General features: G+C 46.9%; 3 protein-coding genes across 3 annotated transcripts in view; 1 reads left to right on the top strand and 2 right to left on the bottom strand.

Annotated features, from left to right (window-relative positions):
- The window catches only part of LOC310827790 (cytochrome P450 2C25-like), a 244,651-nt gene that overhangs the window by 23,087 nt on the left and 193,797 nt on the right, over positions 1 to 27,767 (top strand). The gene's annotated exons all lie outside the window — the stretch shown is intronic.
- Positions 458 to 8,041, bottom strand: LOC310827861 (cathelicidin-2-like). Its single transcript, XM_083704388.1, has 4 exons — positions 7,324 to 8,041; positions 5,387 to 5,494; positions 2,774 to 2,857; positions 458 to 889 (listed from the first exon to the last, which is right to left on the bottom strand). Exons 1-4 carry the CDS (start codon positions 7,507 to 7,509, stop codon positions 782 to 784), a joined length of 486 nt encoding a protein of 161 aa, XP_083560514.1. The 5' UTR covers positions 7,510 to 8,041; the 3' UTR covers positions 458 to 781.
- LOC310827860 (cathelicidin-related peptide Oh-Cath-like) lies at positions 14,225 to 20,909 on the bottom strand. The gene is made up of 4 exons (XM_083704387.1): positions 20,528 to 20,909; positions 18,004 to 18,111; positions 16,769 to 16,852; positions 14,225 to 16,036 (listed from the first exon to the last, which is right to left on the bottom strand). Exons 1-4 carry the CDS (start codon positions 20,717 to 20,719, stop codon positions 15,905 to 15,907), a joined length of 516 nt encoding a protein of 171 aa, XP_083560513.1. The 5' UTR covers positions 20,720 to 20,909; the 3' UTR covers positions 14,225 to 15,904.

The raw sequence follows: 27,767 nt of genomic DNA, 5'->3' as shown, positions 1-27,767 counted from the left end.
CTGTACCTCTCTGTACAATATTTGCACTAGGTTGCTGTCATGTCAGATGCCAAGAGCAGTGCCCTCTATCTGCCCGTTAGCACATTGTACCTCCACAATTAAGGGACGTGGGTGGCACTGTGCGTTAAACCACAGAGCCTAGGACTTGCCAATCAGAAGGTTGGCAGTTCGAATCCCCGCAATGGGGTGAGCTTCCGTTGCTCAGTCCCTGCTCCTGCCAACCTAGCAGTTCGAAAGCACATCAAAGTGCAAGTAGATAAATAGGTACAGCTCTGGTGGGAAGGTAAACGGCATTTCCGTGCACTGCTCTGGTTCGCCAGAAGCGGTTTAGTCATGCTGGCCACAGACCCAGAAGCTGTACGCCGGCTCCCTCGGCCAATAAAGCAAGATGAGCGCCGCAACCCCAGAGTCGGTCATGACTGGACCTAATGGTCAGGGGTCCCTTTACCTTTACCTCCACAATTTTTTTAAAAAATAAGGAAATATGCTCAGGCCAACATCTGGTTTGCTCATGTGTCATTTGGACCTGCCTCGCATCAAAGTCTATACAGTACAGTTAACAAACACTTGGTTTTGGAGCAAAGAAGGTTTTTATTCTTATTTTTGCAGGGCATTTTATCATTATACACTGCAGCCTTGTGGAAGTTATCTGGGCTGAAAGAAGTGATAAAGAAACAGTGTAAAAAGCAAAGCAGAACATCTAGATCCCTTTAACGTGAGGCTGGTGCAGAGAGCACATTGGGACGGGGATCATTTAAACTTCCTTTTCTTCCAGAGTCCTCTATCCAAACCGAAGTGCTGCTAAGGCAATCCTCACGCCGTGTCTCTTCACAAATCTTTTGGCTCCCCTCCAGAACCTTCTCCAGCGTCCCCTTGTTATACGACTCAGCTAGGACAGAGATAAGAGAGATAAATTAGTGAGTACAAGCGCTGAGTGTGCTTTTGCAATATTCATTTATTACTCCACAAAGCTGACACAACGTCCTCAAACTTAATCCGTTCCGGAAGTCTGTTCCAAAACCAAAGCGCTCCAAAATCAAGACGCACTTTCCCATAGAAGGTAATGCAAAACAGATTAATCCGTTCCAGACTTTTAAAAACCACCCCTGAAACAGCAATTTAACATGAATTTCACTATTTAACGATAGTAAGATCATGGCCACACATCAACTCCTGGCAAATAGAAGGGGAAGAAATGGAGGCAGTGAGAGATTTTACTTTCTTGGGCTCCATGATCACTGCAGATGGTGACAGCAGTCACAAAATTAAAAGACGCCTGCTTCTTGGGAGGAAAGCAATGACAAACCTAGACAGCATCTTAAAAAGCAGAGACAGCACCTTGCCAACAAAGGCCCATATAGTTAAAGCCGTGGTTTTCCTAGTAGTGATGTATGGAAGTGAGAGCTGGACCATAAAGAAGGCTGTTTGCCGAAGAATGGATGCTTTTGAATTCTGGTGCTGGAGGAGACTCTTGAGTGTCCCATGGACTGCAAGAAGATCAAACCTCTCCATTCTTAAGGAAATCAGCCCTGAGTGCTCACTGGAAGGACAGATCCTGAAGCTGAACTTTGGCTGCCTCATAAGAAGACAAGACTCCCTGGAAAAGACCCTGATGTTGGGAAAGATGGAGGACACAAGGAGAAGGGGACGATAGAGGACGAGATGGTGGGACAGTGTTCTCGAAGCTACCAGCATGAGTTTGACCAACCTGTAGGAGGCAGTGGAAGACAGGAGTGCCTGGCATGCTCTGGTCATACGACTAAACGACTAAACAACAACAACAACAAGACTTCCAAAAATTTCAAAAACCAAGGTGCAGCTTCCGATTGCTGCAGGCACCCTGGAAACAGTAGCCGACAGCCGTGTCGGACGTTTGGCTTCCGAAAAACATTCGAAAACCGGAACACTTACTTTCAGGTTTTTGGTGTTTGGGAACCAAGGCGTTTGAGTACCAAGGTACCACTATACTAAGCTCTTAGGATGCTTTCAAGCTCTGAGTACTACCCCAGGGGCAGCGAACCTTTGGCCTTCCAGTTGTTGCGTAACCAACTCCCACCAGCCTCAGCATGTAGGGTCAGTGGCCAGGGTTGATGGGAGTTATAGTTCAGCTGCCCCAAAGTTTCGCCCATCTGCATTATCCAGCCATTGCTCCTCTACTGCAAGCTACACACAGAATTGTAATTTGCTTTTCACATTTCAGAACGGGACACATTTTTGGGCTATGGGAAGAAAATTCACCTGAGCCCATCCATTTAAAACCAAGTTTTAAAAGCCGCTATCATTCGTCTTAAAGCACTTCTTAAATTTAGTCACAGTCGTGTGAGTACAATAACATTGAGCCCGAGAAACAGAGAAAGAGAGAGAGAGAGAAATGTGAGTGATTATTGCTATTTTCCTACTTTGTACATATATGATAAGGCAACCTAACCTTTTAAATTATTGTTGTTGTTGTTGTTGTTATTATTATTATTATTATTATTATTATTACATATAAAAACAATTCCATTTACAAATCTTATTTACAAAAAATAAAAAACCTGACCATCTACTTCCTATCACATTCTGCACATGCTCAAAAGCATTTTTATTCCCAGAATCCGGGGATGAAAAACACCGGGAATGCTGTGCAGATCGGAAGCTGCCTACTGAGTCAGGACATTAGCAGTTATTGGCTCTGACTGGCAGCTGCTCTCCAGGGCTTCAGACGGGGTCTCCGCATATTGTACCCACCCCCACCCCGCCCCAAATTTCACCAGCGCCCGGTCTCTTTTACCTCTTGATCCACGTCCTCACACTGCACGATAATTAAAGACGGACTTTGCTGGGTCGAATAGAAGCCAGAGCAGTCTTTGTCCAGCTGTTTGAGGAAAGAGGAAAGGGGTAAGTCAACAGCGCTAAAGAAAAGTTCTACGTCAAAGACCCACAGAAGAAGAGATATGGGCCACATCCACTCTAGGCATTCATTGATTGATTCGGTTTATTTATTTCATAAAATGTATACACCGCTTGAGTACTAAACAAAAGGGGGTAAACCTCAGAGGTTTACCAAAAGAAAAAAACAATAGAATAAAAAATTGCAGTAATACTTTAAAACCTATAGAACAGCTCGGTCAGTTGGGGTATGAGACCTGTGATCTCAAGGTTGCGGGTTCGATTCCCACATGGGGTGAAAAATTCCTGCATTGCAGGGGGCTGGACTGAATAATAATAATAATAATAATAATAATAATAATAATAATAATAATATTTATTTATTTATATCCCGCCCTCCCCAGCCGAAGCCGGGCTCAGAGAGGCTAACAACAGTAAAAGTAACACAGTTTACATAAAATCACAATCAGTTAATTGAAATACATTCTAAAATCAATTCATTCTAAAATCAGTTCAGAATCAAATTAATGGCAACCATTGGGCTAGAGGTCTATGAGGATTGCAGGAGAGAGGGGGTCAGGCTGTGCCTTGGCCAAATGCCTGGTGGAACAGCTCCGTCTTGCAGGCCCTGCGGAAAGATGTCAAGTCCCGCAGGGCCCTAGTCTCTTGGGACAGAGCATTCCACCAGATGGGGGCCACGGCTGAAAAGGCCCTGTCTCTGGTTGAGGCCAACCTAACCTCCCTGTGGCCTGGGATCCCCAAGATGTTTTTGTTTGAAGACTGTAAGGTCCTCCGTGGGACATACCAGGAGAGGTGGTCCCGTAGGTACGAGGGTCCTAGGCCGTATAGGGCTTTAAAGGTTAAAACCAGCACCTTGAACCTGATCCTGTACTCCATTGGGAGCCAGTGCAGCTGGTATAGCACCGGGTGAATGTGATCCCACGGCAAGGACCCCGTAAGGAGTCTCACCGTAGCTCCCTGCCACCCAATAAAAGTTTTACACATGGGCAGAAATTAAATCATTTTGTTTGTTTATATCACATCATTTTAACCAAGAAGCTCAAAGTTGCGCAGGTGGGTCTCCCTCTCCTTTAATTCCCACAACGACCCTCTGAGGTAGGATAGGTGAGCGTGAGTGACTGGCCCAAAGTCACCAAGAAAGCTTCATGACAGACATAGGGATTTGAAGGCTGGTCTCCCAGATCCTAGTCCCATGCTCTAACCACTATGCCACACTATTGAGATTTGTCTTCCAAAGCAACTACTCTACTCCAAACTTAAAAATGGAAAGCGTAATGCTGGTGGGCAGCAAAAGAGGTTTAAAGACTCTCTCAAGGCAAATCTTAAAAAATGTAGTATAAACACCGACAACTGGGAAACACTGGCCTGCGAGCGCCCCAGTTGGAGAACAGCCTTTACCAAAGGTGTCATGGAAATGTGCTCTACGTGGGGCTACCTTTGAAGGTGACCCGGAAACTACAACTAATCCAGAATGCGGCAGCCAGACTGGTGATTGGGAGCGGCCGCCAGGACCACATAACACCGGTCCTGAAAGACCTACATTGGCTCCCAGTACGTTTCTGAGCACAATTCAAAGTGTTGGTGCTGACCTTTAAAGCCCTAAACGGCCTCGGCCCAGTATACCTGAAGGAGCATCTCCACCCCTATCGTTCAGCCCGGACACTGAGGTCCAGCTCCGAGGGCCTTCTGGCGGTTCCCTCCCTGCGAGAAGTGAGGCTGCATGGAACCAGGCAGAGGGCCTTCTCAGTGGTGGCGCCCGCCCTGTGGAACACCCTCCTGTCAGATGTGAAGGAAATAAACTGACTTTTAGAAGACATCTGAAGGCAACCCTGTTTAGGGAAGCTTTTCATGTTTGATGTTTTATTGTGTTTTTAATATTCTGTTGGGAGCTGCCCAGAGTGGCTGGGGAAACCCAGCCAGATGGGTGGAGTATAAATAATATATTATTATTATTATTATTATTATTATTATTATTATTATTATTATTAGCTTTGAAGACACTCGAACTCAGGACGCAAGGGAGAAACATGCTAAGAGGAAGGCATGCTTGGCAAATCCACACCGTGAACAGCTCCCCACTGTGGAAGGACGTGTGGATCCAGAATTGGCCTCCACAGTCACTTCCGGACTCACTGTTAAATCCGTGTTTATGGAAGACAATCTTACTCGGCTACAAGGGATCGCCAAAGAAGAAGACTATGTTTAGGGAAGTTTTTAATGTTTGATGCATTACTGTATTTTAATATTTGGTTGGAAGCCGCCCAGAGTGGCTGGGGAGGCCCAGCCAGATGGGCGGGGTATAAATAATAATAATAATAATAATAATAATAATAATAATAATAATAATAATTATGCCACACTGACTAATAATGTCACCTGGATTCCCAGGCTTAAATGGGGGGGGGGGGGCTTGGGAAAAGAAAGCTTATGTGGAGGAACCGTTAAAGGCAGTGAAAAGTTGGCAATATCTTGCAGCGGGGGCACCCAGACTTACCCCATCCTCTTTGTATTCGCACTGGGAGACATTTTTCTTCTCTGACGTGGGGCAAACCGTCTCCTTGATAGAGAATTTTATAGGCTGGGTAGTTTCACCAGAAGCATCCTGTGAAGATATTGAGCAAAACGGATAGAAAAAAAAATACATTTAAAGAGTTTTTTAATGTCCTTCTTCAGCCAGGCTCACTGAGCAGTTGACAGATGCTGGAAAAGACAGTCCCCGTCTTCAGTTTTTACAATATTGAAAAAGCCACGACATAAAAAGGGAAATGGATTGGGAGGGAGGAGGAAATAAGCAAACTCAGATGCAAGATCTTTGCTACAAATTGAAATATACATTCTTAAAAAAACCAGAGGCATTTTTACTTGTTATTATAGGCCAATACATTAATAGAAAAGATGTCAAACTGTTCTTATAGGCAACAACAGCAGCAAGAGTATTGTTAGCCCAGAAATGGAAACAAGAAGAAATTCCGATGAAAGAATGGCAGATGAAATTAATGGACTACGCAGAATTGGACAAAATGACAGGAAGGATTCGAAACCTGCAGGACCAGAGATTTACAGAAGATCGGAAGAAGTATAGGAACTATTTGAAAAGCAACTGTAATCGACAAATTACGCTAGTAGGACTACAAGGAGTTTTGTAAGGAGAAATATACGAAGTGTTACAAAACAGAAAAAGACAGAGATATTGGTTATTAGTTTGAAATGTAATAGGGAAAATAAGAGATGCATGCTGAGAGATTAGGCTGGAAAATTTTCAGACAGGACTGATGGAAGTCAAAAAAATTGAATAAAATGTAAAAGTGCAGTGGTACCTCTAGATGCGATCGGGATCCGTTCCGGAGCCCCGTTCGCATCCTGAATTGAACGCAACCCATTTCTGCGTATGTGCGGGTCGTGTTTTGCTGCTTCCGTGCATGCACATGATGTCGCTTTGATCGTCTGCTCATGCGCGAGTGGCGAAACCCAGAAGTAACGTGCTCCGTTAATGCTTAACCCGAAGCTACTTCAACCCAAGGTATGACTGTATGTTTAATTACTGTTAAAAATGATATGTTAAAAAACTTTTATACACACACACACACTCACACACACATATATATATGGGATGCGGGTGGTGCTGTGGGTTAAACCACAGAGCCTAGGACTTGCCGATCAGAAGGTTGGCGGTTCGAATCCTGACGACGGGGTGAGCTCCTGTTGCTCAGTCCCTGCTCCTGCCAACCTAGCAGTTCGAAGGCACATCAAAGTGCAAATAGATAAATAGGTACCACTCTGGCGGGGAGGTAAACGGCATTTCTGTGTGCTGCTCTGGTTTGCTAGAAGCGGCTTAGTCATGCTGGCCACATGACCCAGAAGCAGTACACTGGCTCCCTTGGCCAATAAAGCGAGATGAGTGCCACAACCCCACAGTCGACCACGACTGGACCTAATGGTCAGGGATCCCTTTACCTTTACCTATACAGTGGTACCTCAGGTTATAGACGCTTCAGGTTACAGACTCCACTAACCCGGAAATAGTACCTTGGGTTAAGAACTTTGCTTCAAGATGAGAACAGATATTGTGTGGCACCGGCTCAGTGGCAGCGGGAGGCCCCATTAGCTAAAGTGGTGCTTCAGGTTAAGAACAGTTTCAGGTTAAGAACGGATGTCCGGAACAAATTAAGGACTTAACCTGGAGGTCCGTTCTTAACCTGAAACTGTTCTTAACCTAAAGCACCACTTTAGCTAACGGGGCCTCCTGCTGCCGCCACGCCACCGGAGCACGATTTCTGTTCTCATCCTGAAGCAAAGTTCTTAACCTGAAGCACTATTTCTGGGTTAGCAGAGTCTGTAACCTGAAGCGTATGTAACCCGAGATACCACTGTAAAAGGAATAGTTGCTGCCTGATAGAATAGATGATGCAGGCGAGCCACGGAACTACGTACCCAATCAGGCTGCGGCTCGGATTCCAGCAGTCGGAAGGCAAATTCCGGGTTTTGCTCCTGGTTGTAGGTGTCCACGGCCGCCGCAACCACCTGCTCATAGCTGACAGGGGTGCGGGTTGTGGGGGCTGCCGCAACCACCCCGATGAGCAGCAGAAACAGCTTGCAGCTCTCCATCTTCTTCTCCATCCGTGTTCTCTCTCTTCAAGATATCCTGGGTTTGGTACCTTCCTTGGGCTTCAGTGGCTGAGCTCCCTTTTTTATAGCCCACAGTACCCCATGGCCCTCTAACCCCCCTCCCCTGTGGGCTAACGTCCTTCGGCTGAGGGTGCAAGTGTGGTTTCTCGTGCCCGCCCCCCAGGAGGAAGTGCCAGTTTATGTGGGTCCAACTGAAAGGTGCGTTGGCAGAGTGATTGCTGAAAAGCCTCCTTGCGAAACATCATGGAAGGGAGGGGGAAGGCCACGAAGGAGGTCGTTGTCTTGGGAAAGGTTGAGGCCCCAGGGGAGTCTCTGCCTTCTCTCGGATAGGAGATCGAATCCTGTTGCCACATCTTGCCACAATATAGATGCCATAGACAGGAATGGGGGGAGCCTGTTGATATTCCTGATTCTCAAAGGCTGTGTTCGTACTCCAGTCTTCTGAGCCCTTGCCGCATTTCCAACATTCGGTTTTCATTTATTTATTTTTTAATTCACCTTTATTGATTTAAAATATCATCTTATAGATTGTTGTTGTTGTTCAGTCGTGTCCGCCTCTTCGTGACCCCACGGAACCAGAGCACGCCAGGCACTCCTGTCTTCCACTGCCTCCCGCAGTTTGGTCAAACTCATGCTGGTAGCTTGGAGAACGCTGTCCAACCATCTCGTCCTCCGTCGTCCCCTTCTCCTTGTACCCTCCATCTTTCCCAACATCAGGGTCTTTTCCAGGGAGTCTTCTCTTCTCAGGAGGTGGCCAAAGTACTGGAGTCTCAGCTTCAGGATCTGTCCTTCCAGTGAGCACTCAGGGCTGATTTCCTTCAGAATGGAGAGGTTTGATTTTCTTGTAGTCCATGGGACTCTCAAGAGTCTCCTCCAGCACCACAATTCAAAAGCATCCATTCTTCGGCGATCAGCCTTCTTTATGGTCCAGCTCTCACTTCCATATTACAGATAGTTACATCAAAATTAAACGCAAAAATATAATAGAGAAAAGATAAAGAAATATAAAGCAAAAAAGAGCTAACAATAAGAAATGAATATTGGTTATAACACCCTCTCTTTTGTAATAAAGTCTTCTGAAAGAAACTTTGTTGTACTTTTTCTATTGTCTTAATTTTATCGCAGTTTGTTTTATAACTTTTCCTGCATATTCATCTAGTATATTTATTCCATTTGTTTATTAAATACAAGTATCATTAAGTTCTGCTAGGATAACGTCATTATTACAATATAATCTTATATATTCTTTGAATAGTGTACATTCTCTGAATGTTTTTTGATTTGGGGCTCCTCTGACTTTTCTGCTCAGCTTTGCTAATTGAAAGTACTCTAGCAGGAGTGATTGCCAATCTATTATTGTAGGTATTGTTTCATATTTTCAACTTCTGGCTATCAGTATTCTTGCAGCCGTAATTGAATACGTAAGCACTCGGTTTTCAATAATGTAATGACAGGCTACTGGATCTGGCCAAGGACCACCTAGTTAAAAAAAAGGTAAAGGTGAATGACCCCTGGACATCCAGTCAAAGGCGCTCATCTCGCTTTTCAGGCCGAGAGAGCGAGCGTTTGTCCACAGACGGCTTTCCGGGTCATGTGGCCAGCAGGACTAAACCACTTCTGGTGCAACGGGACACTAATGGAAGCCAGAGCACATGGAAACGGCGTTTACCTTCCCACTGCAGTGGTACCTATTTATCTACTTGCACCAGTGTGCTTTTGAACTTAAAATACTTAATTCCTGAGTCCAGGTCACCGGCTCACCCTAAAGGTAAAGGGACCCCTGACCATTAGGTCCAGTCGTGAACGACTTTGGGGTTGCAGTGCTGATCTCGCTTTACTGGCCGAGGGAGCCGGTGTACAGCTTCCGGGTCATGTGGCCAGCATGACTAAGCTGCTTCTGGCAAACCGGAGCAGCGCACGGAAACGCCGTTTACCGCCCTGCTGGAGCGGTACGTATTTATCTACTTGCACTTTGACATGCTTTCGAACTGCTAGGTTGGCAGGAGCAGGGACCGAGCAACGGGAGCTCACCCTGTCGCGGGGATTCAAACCGCCGACCTTCCGATCAGCAAGCCCAAGAGGCTCAGTGGTTTAGACCACAGCGCCACCTGTGTCCCACCCAGCATGCTGTGCTCATAGTGGCCAACCAGATGTCTGTGTTATTCAGAAGCATTTTTACCTCAGATCGCGGAGGCCCGGCCCAGCCATCTAGGCAAGCAGCCATCAATTGCCCTCTCCTTCTCCATGAATTTGCCTAGTCCTCTTTTAAAGCCATCTAAGCTGGTGGCCATTCCTGCCTCAAGTGGGAGGGAGTTCCGTAGTTTAACTATGCTCTGGATGAATAAGTCCTTTCCTTTCTCTGCCCTGAATCTTCACACATTCATTGGATTCCATGGATTCTAGCATTATGAGAGGGAGAATGGCTTTTCTCTACCTGCTTTCTTGATGCCGCACATCATATTATTACCACCAACGGGTCGCCTTTTCTCTGCCTTTTCTCTAAACATAGAAGACCCAAACGCTGCAAGCTTCCCTCATGCAGAGCACCATTTGATCTCAGACTGGGGCTGAACTGGGGTGGGCAAGTGGGGCAGCATCTTTTTTTTTAAAAGTTTTTTATTAACAATTTCAACATGACAATTATCAAAACAAATAATCTTCATTACTTCCCCCTTTTTTCCTTCCCCCTCCCCTAAAAACCCTCCCCACAAGACCTCCCTCAGCGCCTCTCTCTGATCTCTCAACTCATGTTATTCTCTGCATACTGTAAAACTGTATATATCTTTTTATTATCTATCTCCAGTAGTGATGTATGGAAGTGAGAGCTGGACCATAAAGAAGGCTGATTGCCGAAGAATGGATGCTTTTGAATTATGGTGCTGGAGGAGACTCTTGAGAGTCCCATGGACTGCAAGAAGATCAAACCTCTCCATGCTCAGGAAATCAGCCCTGAGTGCTCACTGGAAGGACAGATCCTGAAGCTGAGGCTCCAAGACTTTGGCCACCTCCTGAGAAGAGAAGACTCCCTGGAAAAGACCCTGATGTTGGGAAAGATGGAGGGCACAAGGAGAAGGGGACCACAGAGGACGAGATGGTGGGAAAGTGTTCTCGAAGCTGCCAGCATGAGTTTGACCAAACTGCGGGAGGCAGTGGAAGACAGAAGGGCCTGGGGTGCTCTGGTTCAGAGAGTCACGAAGAGTCGGACACAACTAAACGACTAAACAACAACAACAATTATCTATCTACTATATTAACCCTCAATAAATTGGTGTATGTTTATTCAAAACCTGCCAAGGAGTCCAATTCATTTTGTTGTCTTTTTAGATAATTTGTAAAAAGTTCCCATCCTTCTCTAAAGTCACAGTTGTCACAGTTGTCCTTGTCTTGCAATTTGTATGTCAGTTTTGCCAGTTCCGCATAGTTCATCAGTTTCTCTTGCCACATAGTTCATCAATTTCTCTCATCCCTCAGATTCCGCCGCCTGAGGCAGTTGCCTCCATCTGCCCAATGGACAGGACGGCCAGGGAAGTTGGTTTCCAGCAACATTTAGAAGCTGCCACTTTGGCCACTCAGCATCTTAAAAAGCAGAGACATCACCTTGCCAACAAAGGTCCGTATAGTTAAAGCTATGGTTTTCCCTGTAGTGATGTATGGAAGTGAGAGCTGGACCATAAAGAAGGCTGATCGCCGAAGAATGGATGCTTTTGAATTCTGGTGCTGGAGGAGACTCTTGAGAGTCCCATGGACTGCAAGAAGATCAAACCTATCCGTTCTTAAGGAAATCAGCCCTGAGTGCTCACTGGAAGGACAGATCCTGAAGCTGAGGCTCCAAGACTTTGGCCACCTCATGAGAAGAGAAGACTCCCTGGAAAAGACCCTGATGTTGGGAAAGATGGAGGGCACAAGGAGAAGGGGACCACAGAGGACGAGATGGTGGGACAGTGTTCTCGAAGCTGCCAGCATGAGTTTGACCAAACTGTGGGAGGCAGTGGAAGACAGGAGTGCCTGGTGTGCTCTGGTCCAGGGGGTCATGAAGAGTCGGACACGACTAAACAACTAAACAACAACAAAAAAATTTGGCCACTAGTGAAGTATGGCAACTTTTCAAGTGGAAAAAAACCGTGACTTGTGAACAGTTCCTTTTCCCACCCAAATTTTTATTTCTTTTTTAAAATCTGCAAGTATACCATTGAAGTGATAATGCTCAGGAGCCATCAGGGAGGAGGAAATTTCAAGCGATCGTTTAAACCGTCAGGTGTGGCTTTTACCGCTGGCTTCAGAGTGGGTTGGCACACAGGGCTGGCACCAGGAGAGATGGCTGTTTGGGGTTTGGTTTGTGGCCTGGGTTTCTCTTTTCTTTGGGTAAAGAGTTGTGCAAACTGGGCTTCCAGTTGACTGAATCAGCATGAAGAAGAAGAAGAAGAGTTTGGATTTGATATCCCGCCTTTCACTCCCTTTAAGGAGTCTCAAAGCGGCTAACATTCTCCTTTCCCTTCCTCCCCCACAACAAACACTCTGTGAGGTGAGTGAGGCTGAGAGACTTCAAAGAAGTGTGACTGGCCCAAGGTCACCCAGCAGCTGCATGTGGAGGAGCGGAGACTCGAACCCGGTTCCCCAGATTACAAGACTACCGCTCTTAACCACTACACCACACTGGCTCTCAATGAGGGTTGAGGAACCTTCCTGAGCAACCAGTTTCTTCAATGGACCTGATCTAATACTTAGGAAACATTTCTAAATCTCTGGCATAAAAAAATCCAGTTTCTGTCCCCATCGCTCCTTGCCCTATGCTCACAGGACTGAGAAAGGGGACAATTTATTGTTTAAACTTTGTATTTTGTTGTTTTAGAAAAACCCTTTTCTGTGCACCACCATGATAGTTCCAAATAGTGGCCGGTTTATAAATTCATTAAACAAACAAAAGTGGAGGAATCTCCTTCCTTGGAGTTTTTTAAGCAGATGTTGGATGCCAGGATTTTTTTAGCTGCAATTCCTGCATTATAGGGGATTGAATTACAAGAGGACCTTCGTGGTCTCTTCCAACTCTACAATGTGTTGATTTTATGAAATAGATAATGTTTTCTCTCCCTCATTTCAGAGCCCTGTACACATGTAGTCTCTGTACAGTCGTACCTTAGTTTTCAAACAACTTAGTTCACAAACAACTTGGAACTCGAACGCTGCAAACCTGGAAGTCGGTGTCCCAGTTTGCGAACTTGCCCTTGGAAGCCAAATGTCTGGTGTGGCTTCCGATTGGCTGCAGGACGCTCCTGCAGCCATTCGGAAGCTGTGCTTTGGTTTCTGAACGTTTCAGAAGTCAAACGGACTTCTAGAACACGTTCTGCTCGAAAACCAAGGTCTTGAGTACAGAGCCTAGGGCTTGCCGATCAGAAGGTCGGCGGTTCGTGTTAAGTTGTGGGCGAGCATATCAGACGACACAGCGATTCTTACAAAGCAGCTCTTTATTTGTAAGCTGGAACAGAACTGAACTGAGGAGCTCAGTCAGCCTGCTTATATAGAGCTCCACTAGAATGCAACAGTAACCATTTTCTGTAACTAGCCAATCACTGAACGTCACTTTCGATCCTTCATTTGCATACAAACTATCCAATCACTGAATGTCACTTTCGAGCCTTCATTTGCATAACTATCTACAGTATCCCCCTGCTGGCCCAGGGTGAGATTTCAGTACATAACAGCTCGAATCCCCGCGACAGGGTGAGCTCCCGTTGCTCGGTCCCAGCTCCTGCCCACCTAGCAGTTCGAAAGCATGTCAAAGTAGTAAAGGACCCCTGGCCATTAGGTCCAGTCATGGACGACTCTGGGGTTGTGGTGCTCATCTCACTTTATTGGCCGAGGGAGCCGGCGTGCAGCTTCCGGGTCATGCGGCCAGCAGGACTAAGCAGCTTCTGACAAACCAGAGCAGCCCACAGAAATGCCGTTTACCTTTCCGCCGGAGCGGTACCTATTTATCTACTTGCACTTTGCCTCTGTCTGCCCTTCCATGACGAAGAGTTTGTTTGCTCTGCTGGCTTGTGTGCTCAGCTTCTGAAGCTCTGAGTCGCAGATTGATGCAGAACCAAAGACTGGAGTTCGACCGGCAACCGGCCACTGGGCTGGAGCCAACTGGGGGCCTGTCAATTGCCCCCATTCCCTTAGACACATCTCAACAAGCTCATCCAGTCCAACCAAGAAGAATAAAGTTTTATTCATCTTCTTGCTTCCAAATAATAATAACAGCAACACACCCACTGTGACCCCTCCTGACCCAGACGGAGGCAGCCCAGCACAGTGCCTTCTAGATGATGATGTCCCGTGGCTAGGAATTATGGGACTTGTAGTCCAACAACATCTGGACGGCACCCTGTTGGTTGCTCCAGGTTTTAGGGACATGACAGTTTTTTCTCAGCCGCTCTGGAGGAACTGCACATCAGGACTGAAAGCATCACCAAGACTTCGTCTGCAGCAGCATCTTTGAATTTAATTTGTACAGGTGTGCCAGGCAATGTCCAGTTGCACTCAAGTCGGTAGGGCTCTGATTGCGGGATTATAAATCTAAACAGGCAGGAAGTGAAAGGAATAAGAAGGGGGGAAAGAGCAGTTTCCCCACAAGGCCATGAAAAATATCCACTCAATAAAAAAAAAAAGATTGGTGTGGTAAATGGAGAGAAGACAAAAATCAGAGCGGGAAACCAAAATAAGAGGGTTTTTTTATGTCAAATCTTTTTTTATTGAGTTTTACATTGCAAATTTAAATTCAGACATTAAACATCAACATCATCATTTAGAATTGTTTTCTCTGTTTTAAAAAAATACTCCATTTTCACCATAGTTTTTCGTACATTGCAAGTATTACTCAAAGCGTTTTTATTTTATTTTTTGCACGCAAAATAAAGGGTTTGTTTTTTAAGAAGAGGAAGGAAGAGGCTCGATCAGTCTGCACCAACCACCTGTTTTGAGCTATTAAAACTCCCATTAGCCTCTGCCAGCATAGCTGAACTGGGGCACACTAACCCTGGTGGGGTGGAAAGGGAGGTGGACAACAGGAGAGGAACCTGGTTAAATGGTCGAGGGAAAGGACTGTAGCTCAGTGGAGGAGGCCCAGCTGAAGGTCCCAGATTTGATTCCCCAGTGGCACTCCCTGCCTGAGATTCTGGAGCGCTGCTGCCAGTCCGTGCAGGGAACACTGAACCAGATGGACCACTGGGTGCAATCCAAAACACGGCAGCTTTCTGTGTTCCTAAACGACTGGTGGAGCGAGAGCGAAGGATGGATGGAGCAGCCAATTCTAGTTTTGACTCTGTTGTAAACAAAAATTGCCCTTTTCCCTTATGGGGTATCCAAGAGCCCATATAGAGTCCTTACGTGGGTTCCTTATTGGTAGGAGAGAATAACAGAGGCCAACCAGAGAATATTGAGAAGCAAAGCAGCTAGTAAGCTTGATCTTTATTGATCTGTTGCAACAGGGTGCTCCCCTCACTCGCAGGAGAGGAGGAGGAACCCAGAAAAATGGCGTGCAAGGCCTTATAAAGACTTTTGAAATTGCCACCCTGTAGATCAGGACCACCCCCAGAAACATCATACATACATCACAGAAGGGGTGTAACCTAAGACCACCCCTCATATACATCACACTTACATCACAGAAAAGGCGGTCTAAAACAGAAATTTGAATATTGTTTTTCTCCTGTTGTTGTTTGTCTCCTGTCTGACAGGTTACTTGATTGGATTTCCTGGGTAGCCTGGCCAATCTTTTGTCATCTTAAATACTTAGTTCCTGGACCAGGTCACAGGCTCACACCCTATTCAAACACAGACATACCCTTAAGACAGGATTTGTGAAGGAAAAGACAATGGGGAGGGTTTTCCACTTTGACCTTGCAGAGAAAACATTTGCTCAGTTTGGGACAGCTTGGGAATCAAAATGGTTCCAGGTCAGTTTCCCGGCGCTGATCTATGTATGTGAGGTTATGAGCATTACCATATATCTAAGACCTCAAAATTCCTATCACAACTCCATCCTTCCGGTGAGTTCTGCAAAGGCAACACCGAGGAAGAGGCTGGCAGGCAGGGAGACCCCCTGGACTAGGTGGACCTAGGAAGGTGGAAAGGTGGAGGCCATCAGAGGACAGAATCGGGTTAGATGGGCAGTGCCCCATTTTCCCGAATGGACCAGTCATCGCCGCTGTGTGTCTCCTCCGGCATGGCTGGGGCTGATGGAAGTTCAGGTGGGCACCAGGTTGGTGATCTCTGGCAAGCATTACCAAGGCAACAGAGGGTGGGCAAAAGGAAAATCTGAGGAAGGGTGAACAGGTCGGAATGGGAGAAGGTGTGTGCGAAAGCGACAGAGAGGAGCTTTTCACACGTTCCTCGGGATTTCTCCATCTCAATAGCGGACCGTCCCTCCCACCATTATTCCCTTGCCCTTGAAGATTTTGCGGAAACCCTTCTTGACACCCTTCTTGATCTTCTTAAACTTCTTCTTCAGCCAAGACCGCTTCACCCGTTTGGGCTCAGGCTGCAGAGAAGAGAAGAAAAAGAGCTCCTGTTAGGACCTCGTCCCTCAGCGGGGGGACTGTGGACCACCAAAATGGGCGCCAGCTTGCCTGGTTCTACCTCTGTCTCTCGCCTCCCTCTCTTGGCTGTTGTTTTGCTGCCAGGTCTCAGTCCTCCTGGCTGAAATGCTGTGGGATAACTAGCCTCCTATAACCAGCTTGCTTAAGTCTAATTAACACATGAAGGGGTTAAGACCATAGAGTAATAATAATAATAATAATAATAATAATAATAATAATAATAATAATTTTTTATTTATACCCCGCCCTCCCCAGCCAAGGCCAGGCTCAGAGTGGCTTACAAGCAATAATAAAAACAAGATGAATGATTACAACTTAAAAACAAAAATAAAATACAACATTAAAATAATGGAACATTAAAATATTAAAAAGAGTAAGCTGTCCTGCCAGGCTTAGCGATGTCCATTTCCTTGCAAAGAATTAGGTAATCAAGCCTTTGTTCCCTTTCAATCTATCTGATGAACTCAGCAACACTGAAGCTGAGCTGGGGTAGCTCACCTGATAGAGCACGAGACTCTTAATCTCAGGGTTGTGTGTTCGAATCCCATGTCTGACCGTTTGGGAATTTTTGTGAGATCCATGGGGAATTCCTTTCACACATGACAAATTGGTTAAAAGGACATTAGGACATTAACCCCTTCCACATCAGAAGGAGCCCTGAAATACTGTCTTACCTCGTCCTCTACGGCTTCACAGGTGACAATGGCCACAGGTGGCTTCTCAGCCAGGAAGTAAAAGCCGGAGCATTCCTTGACCACCTGCAAAGGGAGGAAATGGGAGGTAAAACCAAGGTTGGTGCCAGGAGAAGCCTCCCTCTTTAGGGGTAGGGCTTTGCATGCAGGTAGCCCCTGGTTTGAACCCTGGCACAGGGTTCACCAACGTGGTGCCCAGGGGCCTACCAGTGTGCTTTGTGCTGTGTGTGTGTGTGTGTGTGAAAGAGAGAGAGAGAGAGAGAGCAGGAAGTATAGAAGTGTGTAATAATAATTTAATAATAATAATAATTTATTATTTATACCCCGCCCATCTGGTTGAGTTTCCCCAGCCACTCTGGGCTGCTCCCAATCAAGTGTTAAAAACAATACAGCATTAAATATTAAAAAGTTCCCTAAACAGGGCTGCCTTCAGATGTCTTTTAAAGATAAGAAAGCTACTTATTTCCTTCACATCTGAAAGGAGGGCGTTCCACAGGGCTGGTGCCACTACCAAGAAGGCCTTCCCTTCAGATGTGACTTCGTACTGACATGACGGCAAGCATGGTAAGTCCATGCGCTGAATGTGTGCATTTGTTGTGGCAACTGTGTTGCCACAACATTTGTTGTGGCATTTGTTGTGGCAACTGAGTGTGGCACATGTGTGCAGTGCAAGCCTGGGTACGTCCACACATTGGCACAAGACTAATGATGACTATGCTGGTGTCAGGATGCTGTCAGCAGCTCCCGGCTGGTTGCCCAGGAAAGTACAGTATAAAGACAAGGGAAAGTTTCTTAATGTCCTTTTTCATTTCAGTCTTTACAGAGGGAGGCCATCAAATGAAGCTGAATCTTGGGAGGTTTAGAGCTGTAGTGATCAGGTGGGATTGCTATGAGGAATTATAAAAAAATAAGGAGCGAGCCATTTGTGTCAGCAGTGAAAGCATTGTGTTGACTGGGTTTGAGCCATTTTGATATGATTTCTGATCAGTCCACGCCTCTGCATCTCTGTCTTGATGCTTGAGAAAACCCTGTGAGATTATACCTCAAAATACCAGTTGCTGGGAATTTCAGAAAGGTAGGATGCTGTGATGTTCAGATTGTGCTGGTGGCCATCCCATAATAGCCACTGTGAGAATAGCCTGCTGGACGTGACCTCAGAAAAGCAGCCAAGTCGTGGGCTGAAACAGATTCCTCACCCCCACTTTGCCCAGCCTTACCCCTCCGTCTCTGAAGCTGCATTCCTCCACGGGGCGTTCCTCCTCTGCCAGACACTCGGTTTCTTGGATTGTGAAATTCAGCTCTTGGGCGCTTTCGGAACTCGCATCCTGAGGCAAACAAGAGCAACCAAATCAGAGCTGATAGTCCAAAAACCTCGTCTGTGACTAGTGGGGAGTGCAATTGATATCACTGAACCGGTTGTCCGGATTTGCATCAATCGTGCAAACATTTTGGGCAGGTGTGTTATGAGAATTATAAGGTCTATGATGTAAAATAAATGTGCATAAATGTACCAGGCAAACACATACATAAATACATAAACTACATGTCTGAAAACAGTACAGTCGTACCTTGGGTTACAGACGCTTTGATTGTGTGATTTCAGGTTGCGCCCTGCGCCGAACCCGGAAGTACTGGAACTGGTTACTTCCGGGTTTCGGCACTTGCGCATGCGAAGAAGCGCCGAATCATGCCCCTCACATGTGAAGACACGGCACTGTGGGTTGCGAACGCTGCAGGTTGCGAATGTGCTTCCCGCACAGATCATGTTCGCAACCCGAGTGTCCACTGTACAGGAAAACAGTCCTAAATCATTTGTACTCTTTCAGTGACCTCAAATATTCCTCTGCAGTTTGGATGGAAATGAGAAAAGCCTCCCCATTGTCTCTGTGCTCACAAATCCTGCCTTAAGGACACATTTGGGTATGAATAGGGTGAGCCTGTGACCTGGACTCAGGAATTAAATATTTATCATCACAAAAGAATGGTCGGGCTGCCCAGGTAAACCCATTAACAGGTTTCCTGCCAGATAGGATTCTGCTGTGATGTATGTATGATGTTTTGAGGGGTGGTCTTGAGTTACCACGGGACACGGGTGCTGCTGTGGGTTAAACCACAGAGCCTAGGACTTGCCAATCAGAAGGTCGGCGGTTCGAATCCCCGCGACGGGGTGAGCTCCCAATTTTCGGTCCCTGCTCCTGCCAACCTAGCAGTTCGAAAGCACATCAGAGTGCAAGTAGATGAATAGGTACCACTCTGGCGGGAAGGTAAACAGCATTTCCGTGAGCTGCTCTGGTTTGCCATAAGCGGCTTAGTCATGCTGCCACATGACCCAGAAGCTGTACACCAGCTCCCTCGGCCAATAAAGCGAGATGAGCGCCGCAACCCCAGAGCCGGCCACGACTGGACCTAATGGTCAGGGGTCCCTTTACTTTTACTTGAGCTACAGGGTAGGCAATTTCAAAAGTATATATAAAAGTTTGCACACCAATATGCTGGGTTCCTCTTCCTTTCATGCATTGTGGTGAGTGAGGACCCTGTTGCAACAGATCAATAAAGATCAGGCTTACTAGCTGCTTTGCTTCTCAATATTCTCTAGTTGGGTTATTCTGTTATTTTCTTCTACTGATGGAGAACCTACATAAGGACTCTATACGGGATCTTGGGTACCCCATAAGGGAAAAGGAGCAGTTTTTTCTTATAACAGTAATCACATTATATGGGCTGATAAGGGCTGATCTGAAGAGTTAAGTGATTCTGATTAGTTCAGGATAATGACATTGGGTCGCAACCTCTATGATTGCAGTGATCTTTCGATTGGTGAATAGAAATGTATACAGTGGAACCTCGGTTTTAGAACGTAATCTGTTCCGGAAGACCGTTCGATTTCTGAAACGTTCGAAAACCGAGGATCAGTGGTCTGGCTGCAAAGTCATTGTGGGGGAAATGAAAAATGAGCTTTGGAAGCCATTAGACTTTTGAGGCGCATTCGAAAACAGAAGCAATTACTTCCAGATTTTTGGCGTTTGGGTTCTGAATTATTCCGCTTCTGAGACGCTCAAAAAACAAAGTTCCACTGTAATCTGGATGTGTATGAAAAACATTGCTTGGATGTTTGTTCTTTGCAGCCTTCTCCTTATTTTTGAGACTGTCCCTAGGCATTTGTCTTTCAATAAAGGCCTATATTTTCACCTGGAAAGTGCATCCTTTTTTGGGGGGGGGTTTCTGTGAGGGATGCCTCCAGCCTAGGAACTCCCTTTTAAATTTCTCCAGCAGTACCAGAATATGGGAGTCAGAAACATTGAGCGGCTTCCTTCCTTCCTTCCTTCCTTCCTTCCTTCCTTCCTTCCTTCCTTCCTTCCTTCCCAGAGGGAGGATGGAAACAGATGCACAGGTGGCCTTAGGCTAAATATACACCATACATGACCTCCCCACATAGAATCCTGGGAACTGTAGCTTACCGCTCTCAGAGAAACAACGCCCAGCACCCTTAACAAACCACAGTTCCCAGAATGCTTTGGTGGAAAGTCAATGTGCTTTAAAGATATATAGTGCGTCCACACCCTTAGCATCTCAAACCTGCCTTCTGGTTTATAAAACCCCAGAACATGCAGTGCACATTGACGGCGCATGCCAACCTTCCCCAACCTGGTGCCCCCAGATGTTTTGGTCCTGGAAAGCACAGCTGCAGCCTGAAACATGTCCTCCGGGACACCAGATTGCAGAAATCGCAGGTGGACTTACCCAGTTTGGCTGAGGGGCGGCTTTCAGAAGCCGATAGGTGAAGTCTTCGTCTGCTTTTTGGTTGTACAGGTCGACAGCGAGCGCCGCGGCGTCCTCGTAGCTCAACAGTTCCTTCGCAGGAGGCAAGACGGTGGTTGCGGCAGCTGCCCCAACCAAGAGCAGGACTCTCCAGAAAGAGGTCTCCATCTTCATAGCCTCCGATCTATCCCTTCTGCCGGTGGCTTTTGGGAGCTGAGGTAGCCTGTTGGGTCCAGGAGTCTCCCTTTTTATGTGTGGTCAATTGCATGGATCAGGTGCTGATTGGTCAGCGGCCTGGGGTTTCCCCCCGCAAACCGGTGACTCAGTTCCTATGTGCTCATGAGAAATTCCGGTGCCCAAACTTAAGCAACATGGAAAAATATTTTGTGGGTGGGAGGGAGGGGGGAAGGTGTCCTTTAATGTTCAGTCTGGGAACTGGGCTTGGCCTGAGAAGTACATGAGGAAGTACATTTCATACAAGGAAGGGGCTTTTTTAAATACAGGTTGCGCCTTTTCTCATTTGAACAGCTCTTTCGCAGTTAACCTGTAAGTGGAAAAATCCCTGCACTCCTCGGCTTGCGAGCTAATAGGCACTTGTGGGCAAGCTATGTGGCAGATGCTAGGAATGTAAGAACCTTCTGAATCCGGTCAATTCTGTGTCCAGGGCAGCTGTTTACCAGCTCCATCTGGTACGCAGGATGAGACCCTCCCTGCCTGCAGACTGTCTCGCCATGCTCTGGTTATCTCCCGCTTGGACTACTGCAATGTGCTCTACGTGGGGCTACCTTTGAAGGTGACCCGGAAACTACAACTAATCCAGAATGCGGCAGCTAGACTGGTGACTGGGAGCGGCTGCCAGGACCACATAACACTGGTCTTGAAAGACCTACATTGGCTCCCAGTACGTTTCTGAGCACAATTCTAAGTGTTGGTGCTGACCTTTCAAGCCCTAAATGCCCTCGGCCCAGTAGACCTGAAGGAGCGTCTCCACTCCCATCGCTCTGCCCGGACACTGAGGTCCAGCTCCGAGGGCCTTCTGGTGGTTCCCTCACTGTGAGAAGCCAAGTTACAAGGAACCAGGCAGAGGGCCTTCTCGGTAGTGGCACCCGCCCTGTGGAATGCCCTCCCACCAGATGTCAAAGAGAACAACAACTACCAGACTTTTAGAAGACACCTGAAGGCAGCCCAGTTTAGAGAAGTTTTTAATGTTCAGTAGACTACTGTATTTTAATACTTTGCTGGAAGCCGCCCAGAGTGGCTGGGGAAACCCAGCCAGATGGGTGGGGTATAAATAATAAATTATTATTATAATCAGGATCTGAGCACAAAATGAGACCCTCCAAGTGCCCCTATTTTCCAGGAACAGTTCCGGATTTACAGAAGCCGTCCCAGTTTCTGATTTCACCCCAGAATGTTTTGCTTTTCCTTAGGACATCCTTACTTCCATCAGAGAAATGTTGGAATGTATGTAGTTATGCGACCCCTCTCCCCCCCCCCCCCGAGCCAAGGAGGTAAGTAACTAGGCAACCTTTAGAAGACACCTGAAGGCAGCCCTTTAAATGTTTTATTATGTTTTTATACATGTTGGAAGCTGCCCATGGTGGCCGGGGCAACTCAGTGAGATGGCTGGGCTAGAAATAATAAAATCATTATTATTATGGAATAGGTTACAGGGGTCCGCAGACTTTTTCGGCAGGGGGCCGGTCCACTGTCCCTCAGACCTGGTGGGGGGGCCGGACTATATTTCGAAGAAAAAAAATGAATGAATTCCTATGCCCCACAAATAACGCAGAAGTGCATTTTAAACAAAAGCACACATTCTACTCATGTAAAAACACCAGGCAGGCCCTACAAATAACCCAGAGATGCATTTTAAATAAAAGGACACATTCTACTCATGTAGAAACTGTTGGGAACCATTCTGCAGAGAAATAGTAGGGATGTTTGTACAGTGGTACCACGGGTTAAGTACTTAATTCGTTCCGGATGTCCGTTCTTAACCTGAAACTGTTCTTAACCTGAAGCACCACTTTAGCTAATGGGGCCTCCTGCTGCTGCTGCGCCGCCAGAGCACGATTTCTGTTCTCATCCTGAAGCAAAGTTCTTAACCTGAAGCAATATTTCTAGGTTAGTGGAGTCTGTAACCTGAAGCGTATGTAACCTGAAGCGTATGTAACCCGAGGTACCACTGTACCTTTAAGAACAGTTTCTGTGAGCTCTGGGCTGATTGGGTACAGCTGGCCATGACTACACAAGAGAAAGGCTGCAGTTTGAACTCTGCCTGCAGGAAAAACACCCACAAGCTTTGCTGTATGTTGTTTTGAATAAAACCTTTATTTAATTTGGTTTTACACTGGTCTCATGGTGTCATACTCTCTGTCATCTGCCACCAGTGGAAAATCCCACTCTAACAAAAACAAGCTGATTCCCGGACCGTCCGCAGGCCGGATTAAGAAGGCGATTGGGCCGGATCCGGCTCCGGGCCTTAGTTTGCCTACCCATGGAATAGGATGTCCCAATGGGAGAAATGTTGGAGTGTATGCAATGGCAGTATCCCCTCCTGTTTTTCCCCAGCAATAGACATTCAGACCATAAAGAAGGCTGATCACTGAAGAATTGATGCTTTTGAATGATGGTGCTGGAGGAGACTCTTGAGAGTCCCATGGACTGCAAGAAGATCCAACCTCTCCATTCTGAAGGAAATCAGCCCGGAGTGCTCACTGGAAGGACAGATCCTGAAGCTGAGGCTCCAAGACTTTGGCCACGTCATGAGAAGAGAAGACTCCCTGGAAAAGACCCTGATGTTGGGAAAGATGGAGGGCACAAGGAGAAGGGGACGACAGAGGACGAGATGGTTGGACAGTGTTCTCGAAGCTACTAGCATGAGTTTGACCAAACTGCAGGAGGCAGTGGAAGACAGGAGTGCCTGGCGTGCTCTGGTCCAGGGGGTTACCAAGAGTTGGACACGACTAAACGACTAAACAACAACACAGACATTCAGAGGCACCAGGGCTCTGAATGTGGATAAAGCCCATATTCAGGGACAGCCAATATATTTTGGCACCTGCGGCAGCCCCCAAAATAAAACTAATATTGCCTACCAAAAAGTGGGTGCTTCGGGGTAACCCTAATAATAATAATAAAAATAATAATAATAATAATAATAATAATAATTTATTATTTATACCCCGCCCATCTGGCTGAGCTTCCCCAGCCACTCTGGGCGGCTCCCAATCAGTGTTAAAAACAGTACAGCATTACATATTAAAAACTTCCCTGAACAGGGCTGCCTTCAGATGTCTTCTGAATGTCAGGTAATTCTTTATCTCTTTGACATCTGATGGGAGGGCGTTCCACAGGGCGGGCGCCACTACCGAGAAGGCCCTCTGTCTGGTTCCCTGTAGCCTCACTTCTCGCAATGAGGGAACCGCCAGAAGGCCCTTGGCGCTGGATCTCAGTGTCCGGGCTGAACGATGGGGGTGGAGACGCTCCTTCGGGTATACAGGACCGAGGCTGTTTAGGGCTTTCAAGGTCAGCACCAACACTTTGAATTGTGCTCAGAAACGTACTGGGAGCCAATGCAGATCTCTCAGGACCGGTGTTATGTGGTCCCGGCGGCCACTCCCAGTCACCAGTCTAGCTGCCGCATTCTGGATTAATTGCAGTTTCCGGGTCACCTTCAAAGGTAGCCCCACGTAGAGCGCGTTGCAGTAGTCCAAGCGTGAGATAACTAGAGCATGCACCACTCTGGCGAGACAGTCCGCGGGGAGGTAGGGTCTTAGCCTGCGTACCAGATGGAGCTGGGAGACAGCTGCCCTGGACACAGAGTTAACCTGCGCCTCCATGGACAGCTGTGAGTCCAAAATGACTCCCAGGCTGCACACCTGGTCCTTCAGGGGCACAGTTACCCCATTCAGGACCAGGGAATCCCCCACACCTGCCCGCCTCCTGTCCCCCAAAAACAGTACTTCTGTCTTGTCAGGATTCAACCTCAATCTGTTAGCCGCCATCCAACCTCCAACCGCCTCCAGGCACTCACACAGGACCTTCACCGCCTTCACTGGTTCTGATTTAAAGGAGAGGTAGAGCTGGGTGTCATCTGCATACTGATGAACACCCAGTCCAAACCCCCTGATGATCTCTCCCAGCGGCTTCATATAGATATTAAAAAGCATGGGGGAGAGGACAGAACCCTGAGGCACCCCACAAGTGAGAGCCCAGGGGTCTGAACACTCACCCCCCACCACCACTTTCTGGACACGGCCCAGGAGGAAGGAGCGGAACCACTGTAGGACAGTGCCCCCAGCTCCCAGCCCCTCTAGACGGTCCAGAAGGATGTTATGGTCGATGGTGTCAAAGGCCGCTGAGAGATCCAGCAGAACTAGGAAACAGCTCTCACCTTTGTCCCTAGCCCGCCGGAGATCATCAACCAGCGCGACCAAGGCAGTTTCAGTCCCATGGTGAGGCCTGAATCCCGATTGGAAGGGATCCAAATGGTCTACAGAGCATTCTACTTGATCTATCTGTAGCTATTCAATGAGTAGCCATTCTGATTTGTCTGTGGGGAAGTCAGATTCTGTTGCATCAAAGCAAGTGTTAACCCCACAGCACATTTTCCAGTAACTTTCTTATTGCAAAGAGGCTGTCTTTTTGGGAAGTGAGTTTCTTGCTCAAGGCTTTAACTGTGCAGCCTGAATTTCCCAATATGTGACTGAATCTCAGCCCCAAACCGTGGCAGCCTAGAAGTGCCCTGTGTCTCTTCAGAGTAACACAAGCTAAAATCTTAACAAGCGGGTGCCCAGCGGTTTGTTCTGCTTTCCTTTGGACCCCATCAGCGAGTCTAATGAGGCCTCCTGCCACTGGTGCCCTTCCACCGTTCAGCTTCCGTTCATAGACCGAGGTAAAGTTCGAAAACTGGAACACTACTTCTGGTTTTGCGGAGTTTGTAAACCGAATACTTCGTAAACAGGACTGTTTGTAAGCCAAGGTACCACTGTACAAATGTAAAAGATAAAGGTAAAGGGATCCCTGACCGTTAGGTCCAGTCACAGACGACTCTGGGGTTGCGGCGCTCATCTTGCTTTATTGGCCGAGGGAGCCAGCGTACATCTTCCAGGTCATGTGGCCAGCAGGACTAAGCCACTTCTGGCAAACCAGAGCAGCGCACGGAAACACCATTTACCTTTCCGCCGGAGTGGTACCTATTTATCTACTTGCACTTTGACGTGCTTTCGAACTGCTAGGTTGGCAGGAGCAGGGACTGAGCAATGGGAGCTCACCCCATCGCGGGGATTCGAACCGCTGACCTTATGATCGGCAAGTCATAGGCTCTGTGGTTTAACCCACAGTGCCACCCGCATCCTTCAAATGTAAAGGATAAAGGTAAAGGGACCCCTGACCATTAGGTCCAGTCGCAGACGACTCTGGGGTTGTGGTGCTCATCTCGCTTTATTGGCCAAGGGAGCAGGCATTTTGTCCGCAGACAGGGTGACTAAGCCGCTTCTTTCAAAACCAGAGCAGCGCACAGAAACGCTGTTTACCTTCCCGCCGGAGCGGTACCTATTTATCTACTTGACGTGTTTTTGAACTGCCAGGTTGGCAGGAGCAGGGACCAAGCAACGGGAGCTCACCCCATCGGGGGGATTCGAAGCGCCGACCTTCTGATCGGCAAGCCCTAGGCTCTGTGGTTTCGACCACAAAAATGCAAAATGATACAGAATTCCTACATGGCTCTCAGAGTCACCTTTAGGAACTTGCAATTTTCTCAAGGGGTTGGTGGGAACGTACCCTATCCTTCAAACAGATTTGCATAAATCCCAATCTTCTGCATATTTCACATGTAAACGTGGAGATGAGACCTTTCCCCACTAGCCGGTGTTTATTTTCTGGAACTTTCCCAGGGCATGTTTGGCCGTTCCAAACCCCTCATCCATCATTTCATGGGCTGGGCTCTGCAATGCAGTCAAAATCGTTCCAACCCCAGGAACACATTTTTCTCGCCAGAGGTGCTTGAAGGCACGTGAACACAGTTACTACAGAATCTCTGGCAGGAGGAGTGCAATTTTTCAGCCTCTCATGGGCTTTCCCCTAAGCCATCATTTCCCAAGTCCATACACATTATCACAATGACTTCCCCACGCAGAAAAATTCCACTTTTATATCAGAAAAACAAGCTGCTTTGTTGCCTAATCCGAAGCCCTGTCCTTCCCCTGGCGCTGTGCATTCGTGACTGGGGTTTTCTCTTAAATCATTGAGATTAAGTCAACAAGGAAGGCCATGGCAGGGATTATCTGAGGCCATCTTTTTGTTTCATATCAGTTAATGCCTTTGTGGGCATTTTATTACCATCTTCACCTTGGAGGGAATGAGGAAGTTTCTTTATAAATACTTTTCAACAAAAGTGAAGTCATGGTAAATAGATGGAGGTTTGTTAAATATTATAGATGGAGGTTTATTTCTGCTTGGCTTGATGGGGCTTGGCAAATGATGGGGTTTCCACTGAAGAGAACTGATCCGTAGAAAGGACTTTGTGATCTGAAAATAGAGACAATGCATATACTTGTGTAACCCAAGAAAATCTTTAATACAAACAGTTTGTTAAATGAGAAGTTTCTCCCCCTCCCCTGAGAACCAAGAGTGAATATGGAGACTGCCATGCCACAAGGGTTGCAGAGGAGAGAGACCAAGATGATCAAGGGTTTGTAAGCCAAGCCTTAGGAGGACCGGGTATGTTTAGCCTGGAAAAGTATACCTGAAGGAGCGTCTCCACCTGCATCATTCAGATATTTGAAGGCAGATGTCCTGCCTCCTCTCAGTCACCTTAATAATAATAATAATAATAATAATAATAATAATAATAATTTATTTATATCCTGCACATCTGACTGGGGTTCCCCAGCCACTCTGGGCGGCTTCCTTTTTTAAAAAAATAATTTTTATTATTTTCCAACACAAAAATACAATTATGCCAAATTTTCACAAATTTGATTCTTTTTAGACTTCCTTAGGCTTCTCTGACGTGGGTGGCGCTGTGGGTTAAACCACAGAGCCTAGGACTTGCTGATCAGAAGGTTGGCGGTTCGAATCCCCACGACGGGGTGAGCTCCCGTTGCTCGGCCCCTGCTCCTGCCCACCTAGCAGTTCAAAAGCACATCAAAGTGCAAGTAGATAAATAGGTACCGCTCCAGCGGGAAGGTAAACGGCGTTTCTGTGCGCTGCTCTG

Source organism: Podarcis gaigeae (genome assembly GCF_964106915.1).
Source record: "Podarcis gaigeae genome assembly, chromosome: 12".
NCBI lineage: Eukaryota > Metazoa > Chordata > Lepidosauria > Squamata > Lacertidae > Podarcis > Podarcis gaigeae.
The sequence above is the reverse complement of the archived record's forward strand: the minus strand, read 5'-3'. Positions and strand labels throughout refer to the sequence as shown.